General features: G+C 36.2%; 3 protein-coding genes across 3 annotated transcripts in view; all 3 read right to left on the bottom strand.

The window, feature by feature from the left end:
- The window catches only part of LOC134844256 (DNA polymerase delta catalytic subunit-like), a 471,945-nt gene that overhangs the window by 198,813 nt on the left and 248,638 nt on the right, over nucleotides 1–24,494 (bottom strand). The gene's annotated exons all lie outside the window — the stretch shown is intronic.
- The window catches only part of LOC134844317 (large ribosomal subunit protein eL32-like), a 386,626-nt gene that overhangs the window by 113,498 nt on the left and 248,634 nt on the right, over nucleotides 1–24,494 (bottom strand). The gene's annotated exons all lie outside the window — the stretch shown is intronic.
- On the bottom strand, nucleotides 12,008–24,269 carry LOC134856728 (beta-1,3-galactosyltransferase 5-like). The gene is made up of 6 exons (XM_063872999.1): nucleotides 23,919–24,269; nucleotides 22,339–22,443; nucleotides 14,223–14,371; nucleotides 13,268–13,427; nucleotides 12,939–13,076; nucleotides 12,008–12,454 (listed from the first exon to the last, which is right to left on the bottom strand). The coding sequence occupies exons 1-6, from the start codon at nucleotides 24,198–24,200 to the stop codon at nucleotides 12,197–12,199; spliced, it is 1,092 nt and encodes a 363-aa protein (XP_063729069.1). The 5' UTR covers nucleotides 24,201–24,269; the 3' UTR covers nucleotides 12,008–12,196.

The raw sequence follows: 24,494 nt of genomic DNA, 5'->3' as shown, positions 1-24,494 counted from the left end.
CTTCCGAGCAAAATTTTTTTTTCTGAAAATTTTAACCTAAAAACAAGGGTCACCAACATGGATCATTGCGAGCACGATTTAACCAAGAACCATCAAAAAAATTTCTGAAATTGCGTTTTTTGTCGTGCACTTGCCCCTAATTTTAGTAAACATGGACAAGCGAAGCGCCTTAAAAAATTAGGACCGTACATTCATAAATAATGTCTTAAAATATAACCACAGAGGGGATTCTTTGTGTCGGCAGAGGGTCCCCCTATGGTACTATCTCAAAACATCCATTTTGGCTGCCCGACCCTAATATTTTTTCTAAAAACTCTTGAGAGGAGAGGGAACATCCACTAATTCATGCCCCCCAAAACCACTATTGCGCTGAATAAACTACAAATCGTCAAAAATTTCATTTTTTGCTGAATATATGTTTTTATAGATTCCAGATGATACTAAGTTTGATAAATCTAAGGTAATAAAAATGAAGCATTAACATGCATTTCGATCTAAAAACAAGAACAACATAATTGGAGGCCTGCGGTCAAGAATTAAATAAAAAATGTCAGGAAAAAGTTCAGCTCGTTCTAGAAACTCTTAGGAAGCCCTAATGATTTGTAGTTCCAAAGCAATCGAAGGCAAATATTGGAGAGGGAAAGCACAAGGCGCTAATACACTGAAAATCACGACTAAGAAAATGAAATTAACCAGGTAAAAAGTTGCAACGCACTAGTAATCAAATTTTACAAAAGCAATGATTTGATTTTGGGTTTTAAGGCAGAAAATCATTCTTAGAATTAGTCATGTTTTGTTAGCGATTATATGACGAAAAGTAGTGTAAATTGTCATTATATCCCACAAACAATAAATTTTATTGGGATTATTCGGAGAAAACACAACAGATTATATTGCGATTATATGGAGAGAGAAAAACCTTTCCTTGGTATTAAATAGAGAAAAAACAGATTACAATTCCAATGTAATAGTTACAAATTGAAAACAATTTAATCAATTATTTAGACTAGACGATATATTCTAATATTTTTGTCTTCGAACAAAAAAATGTCATATCATTGATTGTTACAAGGTTACATTTGTTTTTGAACATAAAATCGCCTGATAATTCAGCATTAACGGAGAACCTTTGGTGCAGGACTGTTATCGACATTACTGAAAATCCTGAAGCACTGAAAAAGATCAGAACCAGTTTGCAGTTAAAAAATCTGCATGGATCACATCGGATCCACCTTGCGGCAACTTTCATACATGTACTATAGTTGATTCTAACCATAATTTATGGGTTAAAATTTGCCAATATACACTTCATGTGTGATTTAAATTTTTGCTTTTTAGCGATTTTGACTGGGGACCAAAAATCAAAAGGACCCGAACAGATCCAAAATATTTTCAAGTGATTTGTGCTTAAGTCAAATTATTTGATGCTAGTTTTGTGTTACTTCTCGTGCTAAAAATGAAACGACTTCAATCCAGTCTTTTTAGCCAAATACTACTATTTGGCAAGATAACTGGAGTTATTTTTCTGCCTCAGGTGTCTACCGCGTTTGTTGTTGGCGTTAAATCAATTTTCCCCCACACACACTTTGGAAATATTGGAAACTATAGCCGTTTGATTCACTCAACCGCTGATTCATTTGCTGATTCGCTACTCTGTTGAGTGTGGTCGAGTATTAAGATTTTGATTATTTCAAGATACAAATTTTATGCCAAAATTTTTTTCGTAGTAAGTTTTTGAAGTTCAACCAACTTACTTAGTTCCTAATAATAATAGTTTTTAAACGTAAAATTAAAAAATAAATGATCGTTCTTAAGGCGTATGATGTCAATGGTAGGAGCTAACTTTTTTATCACGCGTCTTGAGAACTCCACACTGCCTCAAAAGTGCGTGACAGACAGCGTGGCTTAGAAAAACGAAGAATAAAGTCTGAACTTAAACGCTAGACGTTTATAGAAAGCTGTTAGTCATACCTGTATCTCTTTTCTATCCACCTTAAACATCTCAAATCCGGAATTAGCAAAAATATAATTTCTCTTAACTCAGTCCAATCAGCATCATAATTACCGCAAAATCCGCTTGCTAAATTGCCAAAGCATCAGATTGTAAACTCACTTTGAGGGTTGCTCCATGAAGTGCAAAGAAAATTTCCGCCAATGGAAACTTCAAGAAACAATCAACATTTGTCTGAAAGAAGTAAATAAGCGAGACTGAAGAAACATTACCTAAGCACAAACCGTCGTTAGTGTTTGATGTGAACAAGAATCCTGTAAGGGATTTAATGTTTCTCGCAGGACTGTTGCATCTTTGGATAACTATAGTGCCAAAACTTTGCTTCTTTATGATAATACAAACATTCATTTGTGTGTCTCTTCTTCACCTCTTAAAAGCTTCAATTTAGACAAGTGTTTGTTAAATTTATAAGAAGTTGGAGCAATTCAACCATTGTAGTTGTTTTTTTAAAGCTATTCTTAACAAACATGAGGATTTAATAGTAATTATAGGACAAGATTACCAGCACGTCTAAAAAAATGTTGTTCTTTTTGGAAGATGACTAAAAATCACGTGGGCAGTTCGCTTTCCAATATGTAGGTCATTAGTGGTCCACCACAAACCGTTCGCTAAATCATTTTTTCTTGCGGTAATTTTGCGGTTGAATTGTCGTTTCTAATTGGTTGGAAGAAACTTTGGTATCAAAAAAAATGTTATAAAACTTTCGAACATCGATAACATCTACAATCAGCAACTATTCGGCGCCGGTGACTTGCCAACATCTGCTAAGTTTGCTCGGTAAAAAATTGCTGGTTACAGTATGCCTGCATATCCTGAGGCCCGTATCAGTTGTAAAGGAAACTTTATGTGATGATTACTTGAACTAGTTCAAAGATTTAGCAAGCACTCTAGATTGCTTCCAAGGGATCTACCTCCTCAATGAAAATTTCCTGCTATTTCAACTTGACTACATTTGCAAGATATGCTAATGATATAAATTTGAAATTCCAAACAATAATCAATTTCAACTGTTAAAACCTTACGGTCCCAATAAGTAATCTATCATCCCGAGGCTAAAATTGGATTTTTAGATAGACACTTAGGTTGTTAGCAAAGGTGTAGATTACCCCTAGTTATTCCAAAAAATTGTTTCGAAATAATGCAATATTTCTTCTGCGTGTGACAAGGATGGATTACTAGCCTAACACGATGTTAGAGGCCTTCTTTTTTCTTTACAACTTTTTGAAAATCAGTGGTCAGAAGTGAGAAAATTAATTCGGTAGAGAAAATACAAAAACTTTTAATCTTGTTTAAATGCGAGTTTCCTCATCTTAGTTCAAAAAACCTGTGAATTGTACTGATCATCAATTCTTTATATGAGCGAATTAATCCACTGTCTTAGAGTTGGTGACACAATTCCAATGATCAGCTGCCTATTTTTGTCGGTAGCCGCGTCAACGAAATCCTCGAGTCAGCCATCACTGACAAATGGCATCACCTTGTGAGCGCAATGAACCAGCTGATACCCATATGCGAAAAACTCTTCGGGAACCCCCTAGAAAAGCAGCTGGGATGCTAGTCCGAACACTCTTTGATTAATCCGACCAAGCTAACACTATTAAAATTTACTTAAAGGGTTCGTCTTGCGAGGTCGACAATTGGGTGGAGTTGCCTTCTACTTTTGCTGCCGATGATGCTTCAGTCATGACATGTGAGCATGAGTTTAATTAGGAAAAATCTATTTGAATGGTATCAAAGTAAATTCAAATTAAGGCCATCAAGTAAACTATTTCAGTGTAGCAAGTTGGAATTTAAACCCCCTAAAATTTTTTCGAAAGATCTGGCAATGCGGTTTAAGCTTTAGGACAATTCTTACGGTCTCCCTAATTATTGATACGGCGGATAACTTTCCTTCAACCATTTGCAATGTCACAAATGCAGTTTTGTTTGACACCCATCTGCCACTAGCTAGATTGTTAATTGGTAATGTGCATATTAGCGTTTGCATCAAGGATTGGAATTCATGCGTTCCGTTATAAAATTATAATTTACTAAAATAGGATTACTTTAAACACTGAGGTTTACTTTATACCACTGCGTAATACGTCCTAAACGGAAAGCAAAAGATCGTTACACCGATGATTTTCAATCTAACGATCAAATGGCTCAGCTAAAAGCAATTCCTTTTTTCAATCACAAGTGGAGAATACTTCGGAAAGTTTTAGATCCCGACACGTAGGAGCACCGACAAAAGATTCTCTTCGCTTGTCTCAGCAGTAGACCTGACATCATCACTTGGCGCAAATTAAACGATGATGGGCATTGAGCGGACTTCCATTCGCAAATTCAAATTTGATGGGCATTGAGCGGACTTCCATTCGCAAAATAAAATTTGATGGGCATTGAGCGGACTTCTATTCGCAGATTGAAATTTGATGGGCATTGAGCGGACTTTGCTTCGCATCACGATAGACTTAAGCCGTTTTCACGCACAAATGACTTGCATCTACCAACAGTCTGAAATTAAATCGAACTGGTGCATGCCATTAAGTGTAATGCGTGTCCTCTACGAGATCCTGGCAGTAGTCGTGCTACCGAAATAGTGCTAGGGACAATTTTGTGTCTAATTGAGCAAGCTCTGAAATCTTGGTCAATCAATCCGGTTAGGGACGATACAAGTGAGTTAGAAGCGTTAACCCCAAATCACGTTTCGCTTGGCAGCAAGCCGCAAGCTTTTTTTGCTTTCTTCTATGGAAAAAGTAGGGGATCACCATCTCCTGACGACCACCAGAGAAAATGATCACAGTCGTACGCGATCGTTTTTTAGTCTGGCTGAATATCAGCGTATCACCCTCTCAACCGCATCGTTAAATTGAATTCCTCAAAAATTTAACCTTCCTCAAATAACAATTTCGATTGAACTCAACCGTTAAGATTGCTCAGTTGCTCCCAGTTTAGATGGATGCACGAGATGATGCCGTTCAAGTATGATTGAATTGGGAAAAAGTCAAATTTTAGCTAAAAAAAGATTGGACTAACATTGTTAACTAAACATGGTCAGCCAGTCGAAACGGTCTTAGTTAATAGCTTGAAAAGAAGTGGCGCGATTCGGCGAATGTTCGAATTTAGCATACTACATCAACCATTAAACTTGACCTATCAGTGATTTTAACCGTAATTTAATGGTTGGAAAGTGCCAGTATAAACTTTAAATTAGTTTGTAGCCAAGTTGAAGCGCTCAAATTTTGTTTTCGATTTTTTGAATCAAGAATTGGTATAATCGAATGTCTCGGACAAATTTGGTATGTTTCAATTTTCCCGACCAACATATAGTACGTTTGAACTTTCCTGACTAAATTTTGGCATGCTTCCACTTTCTGAACTCAATAAAAAAAGTTTGGACTTTGTTCGACCTTGTCCAGATATTTTGAATTTTTTGTCCAAAAATTGAAAGGTTTTTACTTTCTCAACTGTCTCAGCCGACATTTAGAAAAATTTATTGAATCCGCTTAAATTTTTGTGAATTATTCGTCCAAAAGAGGGTGTTCCGACTGTCTCACATTTCTGAACAGAAAAGAAAATTCCAAAATTCATTTGACCCATCTGCGATTTGTTTAATTTTGTAGAATTGTTTTATCCTTTATGTGACTTTGGAGCAAAAAGTAGAATGGTCCTAGAGCAGAAAAAATATGAGAGTGGAAGCACGCAAAAAAGTTTTTGTTTGCTAATTGACAAAATCAAGTACAAGGAGCGTCAAAATTACAAATAAAAAAGTTATTATAAAATTGAGTTATTTAAACAAAATGAGTTCTATTAAAAGGAAAAAGTACAGAGTGAAATTACTATTTTTTAAAGAATTTAATCATTTCATTTATAGTATAGTCGATCATAATACTTAGTTTATCGACGAATCCGTATTTTTATTGTTTTCCTGGTTTTTCTGCTATTGGACTGTTTTTGGTTTTAGACCATTCTGCGCCTGACCGGTCATTCTTTTCTAATTTACGGCCAAACTTTGCACAACTTCTAATCGAGATTATGTTTTTTAAATGACTTTTAACTAGTTTTGTCTGAAAATTGTCTCGCCCGCATCTTTAGGTTGAACTACACAAAAAATTAAACGCCCTCAAAAAAAGTTTGATTGAACTCATCCGACCGACCGCTAACCTCATTCCAATATTTCCGAGTTCAGTTGCGCGAAATGTTGCCGTTCATGTTTTAATGAACATTAAAAAGTCAAAGTATATTTAGAAGAAGATTGCAATAACACTTCAGCCAATTAAAAATGATTGGCCAAGCAAAACTGTCTAAGACAAAAAAGCTAGTAATTAAGTAGAGCGATTCGAATTCAGCATGTCAAGTCAACTTTTAAATATGAAAAATAACTGATCCCAACCGAGTGTAACTCTCGTATTGTGCCGATATGAACTTAATATTAGCTCGTAGCCGAGTTAAAGTGCTCAATTTATGTTTCGGCTTTTTTGACCGAGAATCGGTATGTTTTCAACCGTCTTGAACAAATTTTGGTACACTTCGACTTTCTCGACCAAATTCTGGTATGGTTTGATTTTGTCGACTCAACGAACAAGTTGTCGACTTTTTTTTACCCGATTCAGATATGTTTAGACTTTTTCGTCCAAGAGAAATTGAGATGTTTTAACTTTTTTCAACTGTCTCAACCGAACTTTTTACATGTGTTCGACCCTTTATAAATAAGTTTCTCGACCAAAAACGGGTAAGTTTCATTGTCTCACTTTATCAAGAAACAAAAAATTTCCAAAAATCGTTCGACCCATCTCAGGTTTGCTTTCGCTCGAAAAATTTTGGTCTTTTTTGTGGCACTGGAGCTCTAAGCAGAACAGTGCTAGAGCAAAAAAGTCTGAGAGCAAAAACCCGCATAAAATTTTTTTTGGCTAATTGATGAAATTTTTGTTAGCTTAAGTACGAAAAGAGTCCAAAATGCAAACGACAAAAAAAAGTTTTACTAAGGTTGAGTTAATTCAAAAAACTTAATTCTATTCATAGGAGAAAGTACTGAGTGTAACTGCTAATTTTTTAATTGTTTTTTTTTCCGTACTAGTATTGGCAATTCTTATACTTATTTTACCGATGAGCACATATATTTTAAAGTTTGGTTGGTTTTTTTTGCTCTTGGACTCTTTTCTTTCTGTACAAATGAACAGAATACTTCGTTTTTGTCGGTTTCATCACAACTTGGAACCATTCTCTGTTCAGCAAATGACTGGTAGGCACAAAATTAGTGTACAGAAATGTCAGTTTACATGTTATTTCATACTTGTGCAATCGGTTCTGCCATGGACTCTATTATCTGCTCTTCTAAAATCACTCTGCAAGGATTGGGGACTGCTACGAATCCAGGTTCTCCTTCCTAAACGATCCTTCAGAAACACTCCTCAAAACGTATAAAAAGTCCCAATGTACTTGATTTCTCGTTGCTATTTTTTTTCGTTTCATATCACCCAAGCTTTTTTCAAGAAAAGGAATCAAAGTTACGAAATTCTATTTCAAGATTTTTTTCATAAACAACAACTTTTATTATTTTAAGCAATTATGAGTAAATATGCACAAATAAAATTATGAATGTAATGAGCCTGTCTTAATTTTTTCCTGCTCGCATTATTATTCAATTATAAATTTTGTTTTCCTATCTTGTTTTCTTTTCTGGATTTTCCCAAGTTATACGGGCCAACTGAATTATGCAACCATTTTTGGTTGTTTGTACTTTTTTCACAGCTCCCCACCCTGTGACCCTTTTTCAGGAGTACACTTCCTCCCCTCGTCCTCGAATCTCTTGTGATCATCAATTCTTTATATGAGCGAATTAATCCACTGTCTTAGAGTTGGTGACACAATTCCAATGATCAGCTGCCTATTTTTGTCGGTAGCCGCGTCAACGAAATCCTCGAGTCAGCCATCACTGACAAATGGCATCACCTTGTGAGCGCAATGAACCAGCTGATACCCATATGCGAAAAACTCTTCGGGAACCCCCTAGAAAAGCAGCTGGGATGCTAGTCCGAACACTCTTTGATTAATCCGACCAAGCTAACACTATTAAAATTTACTTAAAGGGTTCGTCTTGCGAGGTCGACAATTGGGTGGAGTTGCCTTCTACTTTTGCTGCCGATGATGCTTCAGTCATGACATGTGAGCATGAGTTTAATTAGGAAAAATCTATTTGAATGGTATCAAAGTAAATTCAAATTAAGGCCATCAAGTAAACTATTTCAGTGTAGCAAGTTGGAATTTAAACCCCCTAAAATTTTTTCGAAAGATCTGGCAATGCGGTTTAAGCTTTAGGACAATTCTTACGGTCTCCCTAATTATTGATACGGCGGATAACTTTCCTTCAACCATTTGCAATGTCACAAATGCAGTTTTGTTTGACACCCATCTGCCACTAGCTAGATTGTTAATTGGTAATGTGCATATTAGCGTTTGCATCAAGGATTGGAATTCATGCGTTCCGTTATAAAATTATAATTTACTAAAATAGGATTACTTTAAACACTGAGGTTTACTTTATACCACTGCGTAATACGTCCTAAACGGAAAGCAAAAGATCGTTACACCGATGATTTTCAATCTAACGATCAAATGGCTCAGCTAAAAGCAATTCCTTTTTTCAATCACAAGTGGAGAATACTTCGGAAAGTTTTAGATCCCGACACGTAGGAGCACCGACAAAAGATTCTCTTCGCTTGTCTCAGCAGTAGACCTGACATCATCACTTGGCGCAAATTAAACGATGATGGGCATTGAGCGGACTTCCATTCGCAAATTCAAATTTGATGGGCATTGAGCGGACTTCCATTCGCAAAATAAAATTTGATGGGCATTGAGCGGACTTCTATTCGCAGATTGAAATTTGATGGGCATTGAGCGGACTTTGCTTCGCATCACGATAGACTTAAGCCGTTTTCACGCACAAATGACTTGCATCTACCAACAGTCTGAAATTAAATCGAACTGGTGCATGCCATTAAGTGTAATGCGTGTCCTCTACGAGATCCTGGCAGTAGTCGTGCTACCGAAATAGTGCTAGGGACAATTTTGTGTCTAATTGAGCAAGCTCTGAAATCTTGGTCAATCAATCCGGTTAGGGACGATACAAGTGAGTTAGAAGCGTTAACCCCAAATCACGTTTCGCTTGGCAGCAAGCCGCAAGCTTTTTTTGCTTTCTTCTATGGAAAAAGTAGGGGATCACCATCTCCTGACGACCACCAGAGAAAATGATCACAGTCGTACGCGATCGTTTTTTAGTCTGGCTGAATATCAGCGTATCACCCTCTCAACCGCATCGTTAAATTGAATTCCTCAAAAATTTAACCTTCCTCAAATAACAATTTCGATTGAACTCAACCGTTAAGATTGCTCAGTTGCTCCCAGTTTAGATGGATGCACGAGATGATGCCGTTCAAGTATGATTGAATTGGGAAAAAGTCAAATTTTAGCTAAAAAAAGATTGGACTAACATTGTTAACTAAGCATGGTCAGCCAGTCGAAACGGTCTTAGTTAATAGCTTGAAAAGAAGTGGCGCGATTCGGCGAATGTTCGAATTTAGCATACTACATCAACCATTAAACTTGACCTATCAGTGATTTTAACCGTAATTTAATGGTTGGAAAGTGCCAGTATAAACTTTAAATTAGTTTGTAGCCAAGTTGAAGCGCTCAAATTTTGTTTTCGATTTTTTGAATCAAGAATTGGTATAATCGAATGTCTCGGACAAATTTGGTATGTTTCAATTTTCCCGACCAACATATAGTACGTTTGAACTTTCCTGACTAAATTTTGGCATGCTTCCACTTTCTGAACTCAATAAAAAAAGTTTGGACTTTGTTCGACCTTGTCCAGATATTTTGAATTTTTTGTCCAAAAATTGAAAGGTTTTTACTTTCTCAACTGTCTCAGCCGACATTTAGAAAAATTTATTGAATCCGCATAAAATTTTTGTGAATTATTCGTCCAAAAGAGGGTGTTCCGACTGTCTCACATTTCTGAACAGAAAAGAAAATTCCAAAATTCATTTGACCCATCTGCGATTTGTTAATTTTGTAGAATTGTTTTATCCTTTATGTGACTTTGGAGCAAAAAGTAGAATGGTCCTAGAGCAGAAAAAATATGAGAGTGGAAGCACGCAAAAAAGTTTTTGTTTGCTAATTGACAAAATCAAGTACGAGGAGCGTCAAAATTACAAATAAAAAAGTTATTATAAAATTGAGTTATTTAAACAAAATGAGTTCTATTAAAAGGAAAAAGTACAGAGTGAAATTACTATTTTTTAAAGAATTTAATCATTTCATTTATAGTATAGTCGATCATAATACTTAGTTTATCGACGAATCCGTATTTTTATTGTTTTCCTGGTTTTTCTGCTATTGGACTGTTTTTGGTTTTAGACCATTCTGCGCCTGACCGGTCATTCTTTTCTGATTTACGGCCAAACTTTGCACAACTTCTAATCGAGATTATGTTTTTTAAATGACTTTTAACTAGTTTTGTCTGAAAATTGTCTCGCCCGCATCTTTAGGTTGAACTACACAAAAAATTAAACGCCCTCAAAAAAAGTTTGATTGAACTCATCCGACCGACCGCTAACCTCATTCCAATATTTCCGAGTTCAGTTGCGCGAGATGTTGCCGTTCATGTTTTAATGAACATTAAAAAGTCAAAGTATATTTAGAAGAAGATTGCAATAACACTTCAGCCAATTAAAAATGATTGGCCAAGCAAAACTGTCTAAGACAAAAAAGCTAGTAATTAAGTAGAGCGATTCGAATTCAGCATGTCAAGTCAATTTTTAAATATGAAAAATAACTGATCCCAACCGTGTGTAACTCTCGTATTGTGCCGATATGAACTTAATATTAGCTCGTAGCCGAGTTAAAGTGCTCAATTTATGTTTCGGCTTTTTTGACCGAGAATCGGTATGTTTTCAACCGTCTTGAACAAATTTTGGTACACTTCGACTTTCTCGACCAAATTCTGGTATGGTTTGATTTTGTCGACTCAACGAACAAGTTGTCGACTTTTTTTTACCCGATTCAGATATGTTTAGACTTTTTCGTCCAAGAGAAATTGAGATGTTTTAACTTTTTTCAACTGTCTCAACCGAACTTTTTACATGTGTTCGACCCTTTATAAATAAGTTTCTCGACCAAAAACGGGTAAGTTTCATTGTCTCACTTTATCAAGAAACAAAAAATTTCCAAAAATCGTTCGACCCATCTCAGGTTTGCTTTCGCTCGAAAAATTTTGGTCTTTTTTGTGGCACTGGAGCTCTAAGCAGAACAGTGCTAGAGCAAAAAAGTCTGAGAGCAAAAACCCGCATAAAATTTTTTTTGGCTAATTGATGAAATTTTTGTTAGCTTAAGTACGAAAAGAGTCCAAAATGCAAACGACAAAAAAAAGTTTTACTAAGGTTGAGTTAATTCAAAAAACTTAATTCTATTCATAGGAGAAAGTACTGAGTGTAACTGCTAATTTTTTAATTGTTTTTTTTTTCCGTACTAGTATTGGCAATTCTTATACTTATTTTACCGATGAGCACATATATTTTAAAGTTTGGTTGGTTTTTTTTGCTCTTGGACTCTTTTCTTTCTGTACAAATGAACAGAATACTTCGTTTTTGTCGGTTTCATCACAACTTGGAACCATTCTCTGTTCAGCAAATGACTGGTAGGCACAAAATTAGTGTACAGAAATGTCAGTTTACATGTTATTTCATACTTGTGCAATCGGTTCTGCCATGGACTCTATTATCTGCTCTTCTAAAATCACTCTGCAAGGATTGGGGACTGCTACGAATCCAGGTTCTCCTTCCTAAACGATCCTTCAGAAACACTCCTCAAAACGTATAAAAAGTCCCAATGTACTTGATTTCTCGTTGCTATTTTTTTTCGTTTCATATCACCCAAGCTTTTTTCAAGAAAAGGAATCAAAGTTACGAAATTCTATTTCAAGATTTTTTTCATAAACAACAACTTTTATTATTTTAAGCAATTATGAGTAAATATGCACAAATAAAATTATGAATGTAATGAGCCTGTCTTAATTTTTTCCTGCTCGCATTATTATTCAATTATAAATTTTGTTTTCCTATCTTGTTTTCTTTTCTGGATTTTCCCAAGTTATACGGGCCAACTGAATTATGCAACCATTTTTGGTTGTTTGTACTTTTTTTACAGCTCCCCACCCTGAGACCCTTTTTCGGGAGTACACTTCCTCCCCTCGTCTTCGAATCTCTCGTGCTCCTCTCTTAGCATCTTCTGTCTAGCCATTGGCACCGGCTGCAGCATCAGAAGATTCTTCACTGCACAGTATCGCATGTCTTTCACCTCGTGTCTTACATTCGGCATCGTCACCGGCGAGATGTTGGCGTCCCGCATCAACATGCCCAAGTAGACGTCGTCCCGCTTGAAGTAGGGCGTAATCGCAGTCTACAAAAAACAACAGATTTGTTTATTTTATTCTGTTTATTTGCACGAGGAGAACGTTTTAAAGAGAAAATGAATCTATCAATTTGATTTTTCACTTTTTTTTGAAAAAAAAACGCTGTCTAAATATTAGCTAAATGCAACCCATCCAGGTTTTTAAAAATTATAGGAATAGTATTAATAACTTATAATTTAATTTAAGTAATATGATTTTGCAAGACCAATAAATGTTACTTAAACTGTCGGCTCTACCCCCCCCCCCCCCCCCAATTTTCCATTTTCTCAGTTGTCTTGCATGCTAAAATGACTGAATGCGTGATGTTACGATGTAAAGTATGAAGAACAAATTGTTCACAATGCAAAGTTTCATTGCATTATGACCACGCAAAATTAGTTTTTCGAAACTGAAACTCAACAGTGGGCAGAAGTGGAAAAGAGCCGAACTGCCTGAAACCAATTTGATATTAATTGAAAACAAGTCCCATACCTGAGCTAGAAGTTTGTCCCTGATATCCGGGGTCATAATGACAGCTGACCCATAGCAGAATGACGGGTACACCTCGTGTTCGAACTCTTGTTTGCCCACATAAAACTTCGAGTTTGGGTTGCGGTCTGGTTTCCTACTCTAAATCACAGAATTTGTGCTCTTAGAAGCCATTATAGAGTCAACATAAACATTAGGTGAAGTAGGGACTTTGATATTGGGTTGGGGAGCAGGGATCATGGAGGCCGTATATTGATACAAGTGTTGAGCTACAAGGGTTGAACTACAAGGATTTAACTACAAGGGTCGAAACTATTGATGTATGATCTTACATCTGCGCAGTCCCCTCCAATGAAGTTGTGAGAAGGTAGTTCCCACAAGTAGGGTATAAGCCAGTCCCGCCTGATCATGACGTCATCGTGCACTACCATTATGTAATCGACATCATGGCAGTGGTGCTTCGCATAGTGCAAACCAGCCACCAATTTAACGCTGAATCATAAATTGATGTTTCATTTTTCATTATCAAATCGGCATACTTCAACCCAAAGTAGCTACAAGCAAAAAATATCAACAGCTGCAGTTGATATCAACGACAAATGCGGTTGATTGTTTTTTGTAATCATTTTTTGCTGGGGATAATATCAGTTTCACCTTAGCCTACCTTAATTTAAAATACGTGTGTTATTTCATAACTTTTATCCTAATTTCACTTTTTTCATCAAGGACTTTCAAATTTTTTTCAGCAAAGATGAGAGAATTCAAACAAAAGAATAAATTTAAACATGAAAATTCAAACTAAAACATGATTGCCTAGCAGCCACTGTCACAGAAGTATGTATTAAATTGGATCTCATCCTTTTGCTTCTCAATTCCTTTTGGTTCTCAATACTTTTTGCATAATTTAAACAACACAGAAAAATATTGAGTTTTTTAATTACCTAAGTTTCTTCATGCGTAGAAATTGTTGGGAATTTTTTATGTTACTTGCACAGTAGCCGGCAAAGTGTAAGCTTTTTGTTAAAACTGAAGTAGTTGTGTAAAGCAAAGCAAATTTTGGCCACTGCTTTTTTGTTTTCGAAAACCAGGCTGCATATTCTGTCGGATTGAATTGACTCTGACGCGACTAAATTGAGTTTTGAACAGCAACTTGACTAGGTAATTTAGTCTAAAACGGTACGAAACACGACTCCCAAAGTGTTTTCTTCAGCCGTCGACTTTGACCCGTGTTCGCTGCGCTGTTTGAATGATTGTAAAAGCAAGGAAAACTTAAATCTTCACGTCTACCTGATGTTTGTGTAGTCCTCAATGTAGTCTACGAGTAGCATGTCCCTGTAGTCCACCATCTCACGACTCAACTCCCCGAACTCATTGTGCCACACTCTCATATTGTCATCCCGCAGAGCTGACCGACCAACGCCCATCACATATACAGACTAACAAAAATCATTTTTCATCAGTTGGGGGAACTTTGTGCGGCATTCCTTAGCCTATGTAACCCACTGTACAACGCGAATAAGAGTTTCTCTTTTATCATTCAGTTTAAGCGAATTCAAGTTACCCATGCATCTGAAAACTTCTAAATTTAACAAATTTATCCCATTTCTGAAGTGATCAAGATTGCCCCATATAGGTGAAAAGAAAATAGCTTTGAAACTCCTGTCAAAGCAGCTGTTTTGGGGCTTTAGCAGATGAAAAAAGCCATGATCAAATACCAAAAGGAAAGACAAATCTCATACGGGCAAAGAATTCGAAAAAAGGATTCCTAGTTCGGTATTTTTGTCGTCAGCAGGGTAATAAAAAAAGTCACAACTAATAGTTTCGACCTCTTAGAGTTTGAAAAGGAAATATTCAACTTTGAGTTTTAGAGATGTATTACCTTAAAGCCCTTACAGTCGTGTTTTTGATTCCAAAAAAATCAAAAAGTGTGCTTAGCGTCCAAAAATCTGGTTTAAACATTTCTGTTTTTTCAAATTTTAAATGCAGGTTGCGAGCTTAACATTTCAGTCATTTCAGATTAGTTACGTCAGTAGAAATGAAATAGCGTCACCTTGGACCGAAATCCACCGGCCAATTTTTTAAATACATTCCATTCCGGTCAAAATATAAATGTTTTGCTATATCTTTGGTAAAAACTGGTCAACAGAGAAGAGCAATGACTATCAATTTTCTAGTTTTTATCTTTTCAAACCCCAATAACTTTGGACAAAACGATCAGATGTCAAATATATTTTGAATTTGGGACAGTAGTTCTTTTTAGATGACATGCAAAAAAATTCTTTTCAAAAATAGCTATTTTAAAACTAAAGTTTTGTCTGGAGAAAAAACACACAAACAGCGAAACTGATCATAATGTGGCAAAACCGTGAACGTTTTGATTTGATTTCCCTCCAACGTCTATAGCGTAGATTTTATTTTAAAAAAACACTAAAAAATTTCAGAGATTTTTGGAAACTCAGATCCCAAACGCTATGTAAATTTATTGTCATATCTTTGGCATAACCACCACATTGATTAAATCGAATAGCATGCCTTTGAATGACTTTGAGCCGGATTGTTCACTGCATACGCTTTAAAGAACGATACATTACCTGTAATCCCAATTGAAGAAATTGGCAAAATTAGAACCACCATAGTTTTGATTAAAATGATCAAAGTTGAAAGTTTTTTTTGAATTTGAGCTCAAGATATACAATCGGAAGTTAGAACAAACCTACCCGCACATCAGGGCAAAATTTGAACGTTCCGATTGCACTTTACAGCCAATTAAAAAACTTTTGCTTGAATAACTTATTACATGATCAAAAATTTTTTTTCTCGCTTTTTTTTTGTTTTATTATCAAGCTATGTTAAATATATAAGGATTTATTTAGCGTCTCGTATGCTAGTTATGAGATCAAATTTTTCCATTATTGTCGATTGCCGGCCGCTTACCCCTTACGCCTGTTATAGGAACGCAAAATATTTTGCATTTTTTATCCCAAATTGTTATATTTAACAGTTTTCAAACCCCCATAACTTTACAAAAAATGATCATTTCCTAAGTACTAGAGCATCTGGCTACATTATTTTTCAGATGATCAGACGCGGATATACAATTTTATCAAGAAGGGCGGATTTAAAAAATCAAAGGCTTTGTCACCGTTTTTTTTTCGAGCGCCCCCAGAGTACTAAAAAGAAATTTCAGCGCAAATTTTTAGTCGCAATACCGTCAAATTTTCCGCTTCTCCGCCCCTCTAATTCCGCTTCTGCATGAACGCTCAGCTAAAAAGTGAAAATTAACGGATAGAAAAACCACCCCACTCAAAATAATTCCGTCCATTCTTCAAAAATCCGACCAGCAAGTAGCCGTTTTATTGGAGTGAATTGTTTTTGTCCACGTTGTTTTGCTTGTTTGCTTACGTAGAGTTTACAAATTTGTCTCAACCCGAGTTTGTTGCACAAAACTGAACTGAAGTTTTTTTACTTTTACAGCAACCGGTTATTTTTCTTTCATTAATAATTTTTTTATGATTACGCTGACATTCAAGTTTTCTTTTAGGCCCTCAGCAAAGTGGTAAGGCGTTCAGTTTGAGATCCGACAGATCTTGTAATTGATCGCATGCTATGGCAATGATAGTGTATGGGACCGAGCTCTCACTTCATCTCTAGCTTCAGGTCTACCTCAGCTTGATCAATTTCGGCTGCAATAGAGGTACTATGTGAAAGTTTTGACGCAAAACACGGCGTTGAGTCACAAAAAAGTGCTTTGCTGATTAAAACCGCCCAGTCTGGGGAGTTAAGAAGGCTCTGTTTGCAAATGTATGGTAAATATTTCTTTGATGATAAAATGGATGAATGGTGCGGTTAGGTGTTTCATTCAGTTCTGCTCTATGCTTCGACTCAGTGCCGCTTTATGTTGCGACTCATTTCGCCCACATGTTGCGACTCCTTTGACCATATGTTGCAACTCATAATAAGAAGTATACTAAGACTAACATATCTAAAATTGAGAAATTGATATTGAAGGTATTAGGGTAGAACTGTCTTTTCCAAATAGGAATGGAAAAGTGCCGCAAAGTCCAATGGACCTCGATTAGACACAAACTATCAAGTATCTATTTAGGAAGATTAAGAGAGAAAAAACACAAATCATTCCATTCTCCCTTCAACCCACGGGCGTCGAAGTTTGAAACAAAATGTGACAAACTTACAAAAAAACTTTGAAAAATACAGTAGAAAATATACAAATCTACACGGAGATGATACGGATAAAAGTATACAAGCTGCATAGAGTTCGTTACAGATATTGGAAATAAGTAAGTCTAGACCAAATAAAACTTTGAATGTAACTAAGTCTTTTTTGTAAAAACGGGTGGGGTATATGAAAATAGTCTTAAAAGAAAGTTGCAAAAGTAAAGACCAATGGTATCAAGTACATCTAAAACCAGCGTTTTTGTTTAGTCAATTTAAAAAAAAATTGTTTTACTCAGGCTGCATTAAGACTGTTTAGTTGATCTGCCATGTTTTTTGTCTCTCGTTGTCCTGTCCCTTAACGTCAATCTGGGTCTCAGTAGTTTGTGATCCAGCCACGACCACTTGAGGATCCATCGATGATTGGTTTTTCGAAGATCATTGAGTTCTTTCGGCGACCAGAGTTGCGTTGGGTTGAATTTCTCGGTTGAAGGGGTTAAAAACGCTGATGGAGAATCAATTTGGAAACAGCTGTGTCCAGTTTTTTTCTGCAAATTTGGTGGGGGCTTAATTGAAATTGGGGAGTCTTTCGATTCTTCTACCAAGTTCACAATCGCCACTGGAGGCCCTTTGTTTATGAATCTCCTCTCTCCGTAGAATTTAGTCGGAGCAGGGTTTCTCCAAGGGCTGAGTAGCTTGAAGGTAAGGCCGGAGAAGATTACATCGTTTTTTTTTTCAGAAGAGCTCTCGATGGAGGTCGGATTTTTCTTTTGCCCAGTGTGGTGGTGACAGTGCCAGTGGAAGAATGCTTGTCACTGTTTTGGTGTCTCGATGAGTCTAAAAAAACTTCACAGATGAAAGATTGCAAGTCTGATTTGACACCGGAATTGGTGCCCAAATAACCATCCAACAGGTTGTCCCAATGGTCTGAGTCTAAGATCGACGCCGGTTCGGAAGTAAAAGAAAGGAAAATGTTGAATCAAATTCTCGCCTCTTCGATGAGGTGGATTCCATGGTTTTTGGAGATAAAGACGGTCCAGAGGTGCTCGAGCCAGTCTCTTATACGGAGAGTTTCTCTTTTTTTTTCATGCCAAAATCATCAGTATTAACTAAGTTTTTAGCTTTGCTAATTAAGTTTTTTGGAGCCGCTGGAAATTTTTTTTTGAAGGTAAAGTCGAATTTCCGAAGAAAGTGTCTGTTATCAAGGGTTATCGTATGTTTAGAGTCAACTACAACTTTTCCAATAAGTGGTGTGAATTAAGATTGGCTTTTTAAAATTAAGTGTCTTCCTAACCTAGTGCCCTCCTTGTTTGAAGGGGTTCGACAGCGAGGCTCTTGATGTGACGGGGTTGTGTTTTCTCCCTTGGGTCGCTTTCATAGCCTTTGTTCTCCTTTTTGAATCCTCAAAGTATCCGTCTTCTGTATCGTCGTTTGTAATCCAGTCCTGGGCTCTTGCCTTGTCACGGTCGATTTTCCTTATTTAAATGAGTTGCGTGTGAAACGAGGTTCTTCCAAAATGTTTTTTGGGATCTCTTAAATGTTTTATGACCGAAGATTCCAGATGAGTTTACCTAACGCAAAACTTGAGGTCGCCTTAGGTTCGTGGAATGACATTGCCACGCGTTTCGTTTTTACTGTGCGAATCAAAATTTCTACGACTCCGTTTGATCTATGATCTCCCGCTGTACACAACTTAGGTTAAATTTTTTCTTCTCGCTGAAATTTTTGAAATAGTTTGATATAAAACTTCAATCAAAGTCTATTTGACAAGATATCAGAAATTCGTGAAGCTTGCAGTAATCAGTTAAGAGAGAAAGTGTAGTGAGTGTCGAAGTGTTATTAACAACTTTTTCGAAGGAAGTTTTGTAATTCTATCAATGGATAGCAAAAAATTTTTTAGGCGCCCACCCAGTTTTTTGACAATGAGCTGCCAAAACCGAGGTTAAATTTCTTCATTGGGCTTTTTATGTTCTGGTAGTTTCTGTTTGTTAGCCGTTCCCAAAACAAAATTAAAGTTCTTACCGGCTGTTCTGCATTGCGAACAGTTTCTACCGTGATGATAAGTTTCCGTAAGAATAAGGGCCACCAGATGATTTCGGCCAACACCATCATTTCGAATTCTCCAGATTGTGTTTCGTGAAGTAGACTCATGAAAAGAGTTTTGAGAGCTGCTGAGACGATCAATTTTTTTTATTGAACAGAAGTCCTTCTTTGATTTATACGTCCCGATTTAAAGCCATTAAGTACGCATCAAACTTGTCCAAAAGTTTTCCGTTTTCAACCTATGTTTTGATTTCTAACAAGATTTTATCCTCAATTGTCCATAAACGTATAAGTCTGTTTGAACCGTGTTCCACAAGTACAAATCGAGATGAAGGTAATTTTAAATCTCCCTCGTACTTAGTAGGTAACTTCAATTGGATTTGAGTTATTCTGTCGTTTTCATATCTGAAAAAACATTCCTTTTTTTTCTGAATTATTTAAAATTTTTTGGGAATTAGTAGAAGACTGAAATTCAATTAAATCAAATTTGTTTTATGTATTTAGTTTCAAATTAGGTAGTGTATGAAAGAAGGTTGGAATAAGAACCAAAAAAGAACATTTGTCTCTGAACAAGACTGATTGAAACAGCAAATACGAATTGTGTCTGTTACTTAAATTGAAAGCCTCGCTTTTTCAATTAATGTGTAAGAGTTTGTCATTTTTTCTGACCCTTGGAAGAAATCTATCAAGTTAGTTATACTATTTGCGCTAGGTACATCGGTTGAAATAATAAAGTTCGGAGAGGCAAACATAGGGTTGATAAATTGGATTTGGTACAAGTTTCCTCTACTGGTTTATTGACCAGAAAGTTGTTCTTAGTTCTGAAATATTTTTCGAAATAGGGAGTTTTTTTAAACGCCTTTCCCAATCAAAGATCTCAAAATGTTCAAAATGTTCCAAAAAGGTGATTTTTGATCTCAATGAAGCTTTCGGGGCTATTAAAAAGTCGTCAACAAAGCAATTAGTAAAAAATAATATCTTTCGGTAACAAAACCATTATTCCTAGATATTCGTTTGTCATGTCTTCCAATCCGTAAAATCCAGTCAAAAACGGTAAGTTCCAGTGGTTTCACCATCCACTAGAACATAATTTTATTGCTTGCTCGTAGTATTGCATAGTTTTAAGTGACTTTAGCCGTCTCTCATATCAAGACTACTGAAGCAAAGTTCGCCTGAATTGTTGTTTGAGCTGTAAGGCGATGTTATTGATAACTTTGTCATTAATCGGCATTTGTGTTTTTTCTTTTGAAATTTTTTGATCGTTTGGAAATTTAGAGTCAAGGGTTATGCTTGGCGCACCGTTTGTTTTCTTGTGATCACTATATGGCTTATCAAACAACCTTCGTCACATTTATCTAAATTCAGGATGCGTCCGTTTTTCTCCATTTTTATCAGTTCAATAATTACGCTGTCTAGTAAATGAAGTGGTACTCTCCTACCCTTGCTTTGAATTGGTTTAGAGGATGATTGAAAAAGTGTGATATTTCTAATTGATGGGCTTTTCCTATTTAACCAAAAAAATCTTTAAGATGTTTAAACAGGTTGAGGATTGTGCTTGAGTAAATGTTTGATTTACAAATATCTGACTGTGAAACGTTGTTTACCGGATGAAAGCATTGTTTTTGAGCGTTCTCAATTCCAAGTTTGGGTAAATTGTCAATCCCAAAGAAGTTTCTCTCGTGTCCTGACGTAATAAAAGTTGGTGTTTTGTTTTCTGACGTTAATCTTGCCAATTAAGTTTATTGTATCGTTGGTAAAGCTGCAAAAGAATGCCCGTTTTTTTTGTCGACGGGAAGAATCTCCAATTGTAGTTCCCCTAGTTTTAACTCGTGAAAAACATTATGTTTTAAAAAAATTCATATATAGTCCCAAAGTGTCTTTTGTATTTACATTTTTTACATACTGTTTCCTTTGTCCAGCAAACGTTTAACTGAACTTTGTCATCTGCATTTCCACGTTTCACACACGAGTTCAACTTTTTACGTTCAGACTTGGTTCTCTTTTTACAGTCTTAAAATTTTTGTACACCTGGCCGTTGTTGCTGTCGTTGGCCGTCGTCATATTGGTTAGTTTGAAATGATTAAAAATTCATTTTTATTGATAATTGCCTCATTTAATGCTTTTAAAATATTCAATGTTTCCGATTCAACAGTTTTTCATGTGAAAGGTGAATACATCTCTTACCCAATCTTGCTCTGTGTACATTCCAATTTCGATCGTTCGTGCGCAACCCTATATTACTCCCCAAAACAGGTATTTTGATCCTTTTGTTTTCGATTCATCAATTTGTATTGTTTGAATGTGATGTTTGCTTGTTTCACAAAATCGAATTCAAGAAAATCGAAAAATTCTTTGATGTGATAAATAAAATTTTCACCCTGGGGTGTTTCTGTGAGAATGCTCTTTTCTCTTTGGGTCCCAGGGCCAAGTATAGGGCTGATATAATTATTTTGTCTGCCTTGTTTCTTCTCATGCCCCCGATTTGTCGTTTTTCCTTCGCGATTTTTTTGCCTTCTGCATTCTCGTAAATTCGCATCATGTCTTTGTTTCTGGCCTCCCTGGCGTTCCTCTGATGGTCATTTTCGGAAGTTTGGGCGCTTTCTAGACTTGAGATATCAATCTCCGACTCCACTAGATCTTTCAACTTTTCGATGTCATGTTCTCTTTGACGATAGTTGCGAGGAGGAGTTGGTCGGTCCAATTCTTCCTATGGGTGGGGGGTTCTGCAGTGTGGTTTGGCCAAAAGCGGGAATTCCCCGCAAATTCGGATCCGTAGTCTGCGCCATCATAAGAAGTGTTCAAATAACACTGTTATACTAAAACTAACTAATCTAAAATTGAAAGAAAAAGTGGAAGGTGTTAAAATAAAATTTTTCTTTTCTACAGAGATATACAAAAGTACCGCGAAGTCCTATGGACTTAGAATAAACACAAATTAATATGTATCTAATTAAGAGCTAGATGTCAAAATACGAGAGTTAAAAACAGAAATCACAACAACTCAATTCGACCACATTTGGAGACTTTATGTTGCGACTTTATGTTGCGACTCATTTCGATCATATATCGTGAATTTATGTTGCGACTCATTGTGACTATAGCCTTTGTGCCACTGTGGATTGTCGGTCAAACTACGAAATCTAGTTACACAATCTGTTACTGAGAAGAAGCTGTCACTTTGGCATACCTCAAATCTGACGTCGTCCTCTATGTCCGGGAGTGCCCATGAGAGTCTCAGCTGCTGTCTGGTGTAGTAGTTCCTGCTCATAGTCACAATCACAAACAGCACCACCTAAATAAAAGTTTTAACGTGTAAGATTTGGGCCGTTTTTGAGCGTTTTTTTATTAACCTCTCAAACCGCTCATTTTGAAGCAAGATTTTGAGCGCAATCGTCTGAAAAAACTGCTCAAGCCGCTCGAATCTTGCTTCAAATTAGGTGAAAATCTCGACTCGGCAGCAGGGATGCGACTGAAAGTAAAATGATGGATGTCTTAAAAACATCAAATTACCAGCAATACCAGCTATTCAGTAGGGTGCCCAGGGTAGAATCCTCAATTCTGAATGCCAATTTTTCCAAAGGACCCCTTTTTACATTCTTATGGATCTTTTCCAGTTTCCTACCCCTTCTTAAAATTATTTTTATAAAAATGATCAAAAAATCATACGGCAGTTTGCGTGTATAAAATGTTGCAAACATTTGTCTACTTGTTCAAGCTTGCAACTGAGTTTTAGTGGAACTGAGAAAACCTAAAGAAAGTTGAAATAAGCTTTGGCAAATCGAATCACAGAAAAAAAGGGAAACTAGAAAATAGTCGTAGATGTTACGGCATTCATTTTACGTCATTCATTTTTGGCGTCTATAAAATAGTAGTCCAGCTAAATCTGGAGGTACGTGTTTGATATTTTGAAGATTATAAAATGGGATTCGTTGATGTATTGAAGATTATATTCTAGAATGTACTGATGCGGGAGGAAATAGAAAACTTTTAAAATTCCAAAGACTAGATTTTACCCAAACTATAAAAGTATCATTTTAGCCGCTTAATTAGAGGAGATTCCTTCTACTCATTGTTTCCTTTCTAATCTTATGCTCAGATTTGGCAGGATAGTTTTCCATAAAAACAAATTTTTTATCCAAAAATGGTCCACACTTTAAGAACAAATTTGTCTCAAATCCAAAATATTTTTCTTCTAAAACATTGAGCCCTTAATCTCAGATTTGGCAAGGTAGTTCTAGACAAAGTTAAGGAAATTTCCAAAAAACGGTGAACATTTAAGAAAAATGAATTTTCAAATTCAAAAATTGTTTTTTTTTTCGATTGAACCCTTCTTTTCAGATAAGGCAGGGTAATTTTTCAAAAAACAGCAGAAGTTTCCGAGAAACGGTCAATCTTTCACAAATGGACTTTTTCCAAGTCCGAAACTATTTTATACCTTATTCAGAAACATTCCACTAGTTTCTTCGATGGCAGCCTTAATTCTACATTCGGGGGAGTCGCTTTTGAGGAAATTCAAAAATTTCAAAAAACGGTCAAAATGACAAAAAAAGGCCTTTACGTAAGGCTGCAACTTTTTTATACGAGAATCCGTAGAAGGTATGATTAGGTAAAAAAGAGATTAGTGGATTATTCAGGAACTTATGGGAGTAGCCGTTCTTTCTATTGGTGTTGTGTTTTGACATCGGTAAAGTCACTTTCGAGAAAAAGTTTAAGAAGGGAGTAGATAGCTAGAAAAGAGTCAAAAATATATATGATATGGTTTCTCGCCTTTTTAGCCCTCTTGTGGCGCACAAACTTGCACCTCTCCGTGTTCAGCAACAGATAGTCGTTCTCGTGCAACACAATCGGTCCCTTCGGCTCGTATTTCACACTCGTGACGTCATTATCTGAAGTAAGCTCAGTGTCGAAACCGAGAAACGAAGCGTAGGGCTCGGCGAACTTCGGGATTCCGTAGAGGGTTAAATTAGCGATGTAATAATAAGAGGTAATTACTATCGCTACCGCTGAGAAGCCCCAGAAATTGAACACGTAGAATTTACTTTTCCCCATTTTTAATTCTTTTTTTTTACAGGACTAAGAAAGAGTATGGACGGTTTTAAAATGTGTAATCGCAACTAAAAAAATGGCATAGAAAATATCAAAATTAAATATTAATGTATTGAGCAGGTGCCACACTATTAAAAATTACTTTAAAATTTTGATTTAGCTTTTCTTATTTTGAGAATATGGTTAGCATTTTTGCGATCATACGCAGAGATTGATCAAGGGTTTTAGCAAATGTGCACTTCACAATCAACTTCACAAACAGTTTAACCACCTTTTCAAAATATCCCTATTTTTCGT

This window comes from Symsagittifera roscoffensis, chromosome 1 (assembly GCF_963678635.1).
Source record: "Symsagittifera roscoffensis chromosome 1, txSymRosc1.1, whole genome shotgun sequence".
NCBI lineage: Eukaryota > Metazoa > Xenacoelomorpha > Acoela > Convolutidae > Symsagittifera > Symsagittifera roscoffensis.
The sequence above is the reverse complement of the archived record's forward strand: the minus strand, read 5'-3'. Positions and strand labels throughout refer to the sequence as shown.

Excerpts from the sequence above, each read along its gene's own strand:
- LOC134856728 (XM_063872999.1), bottom strand. The coding sequence starts at position 24,200 with ATGGGGAAAAGTAAATTCTACGTGTTCAATTTCTGGGGCTTCTCAGCG. Across the intron at positions 14,372-22,338 it reads AGGACGACGTCAGATTTGAG|TCTGTATATGTGATGGGCGT; the intron begins GTATGCCAAAGT and ends GATTTTTGTTAG. Across the intron at positions 13,077-13,267 it reads TTGGAGGGGACTGCGCAGAT|AGTAGGAAACCAGACCGCAA; the intron begins GTAAGATCATAC and ends TCTGTGATTTAG.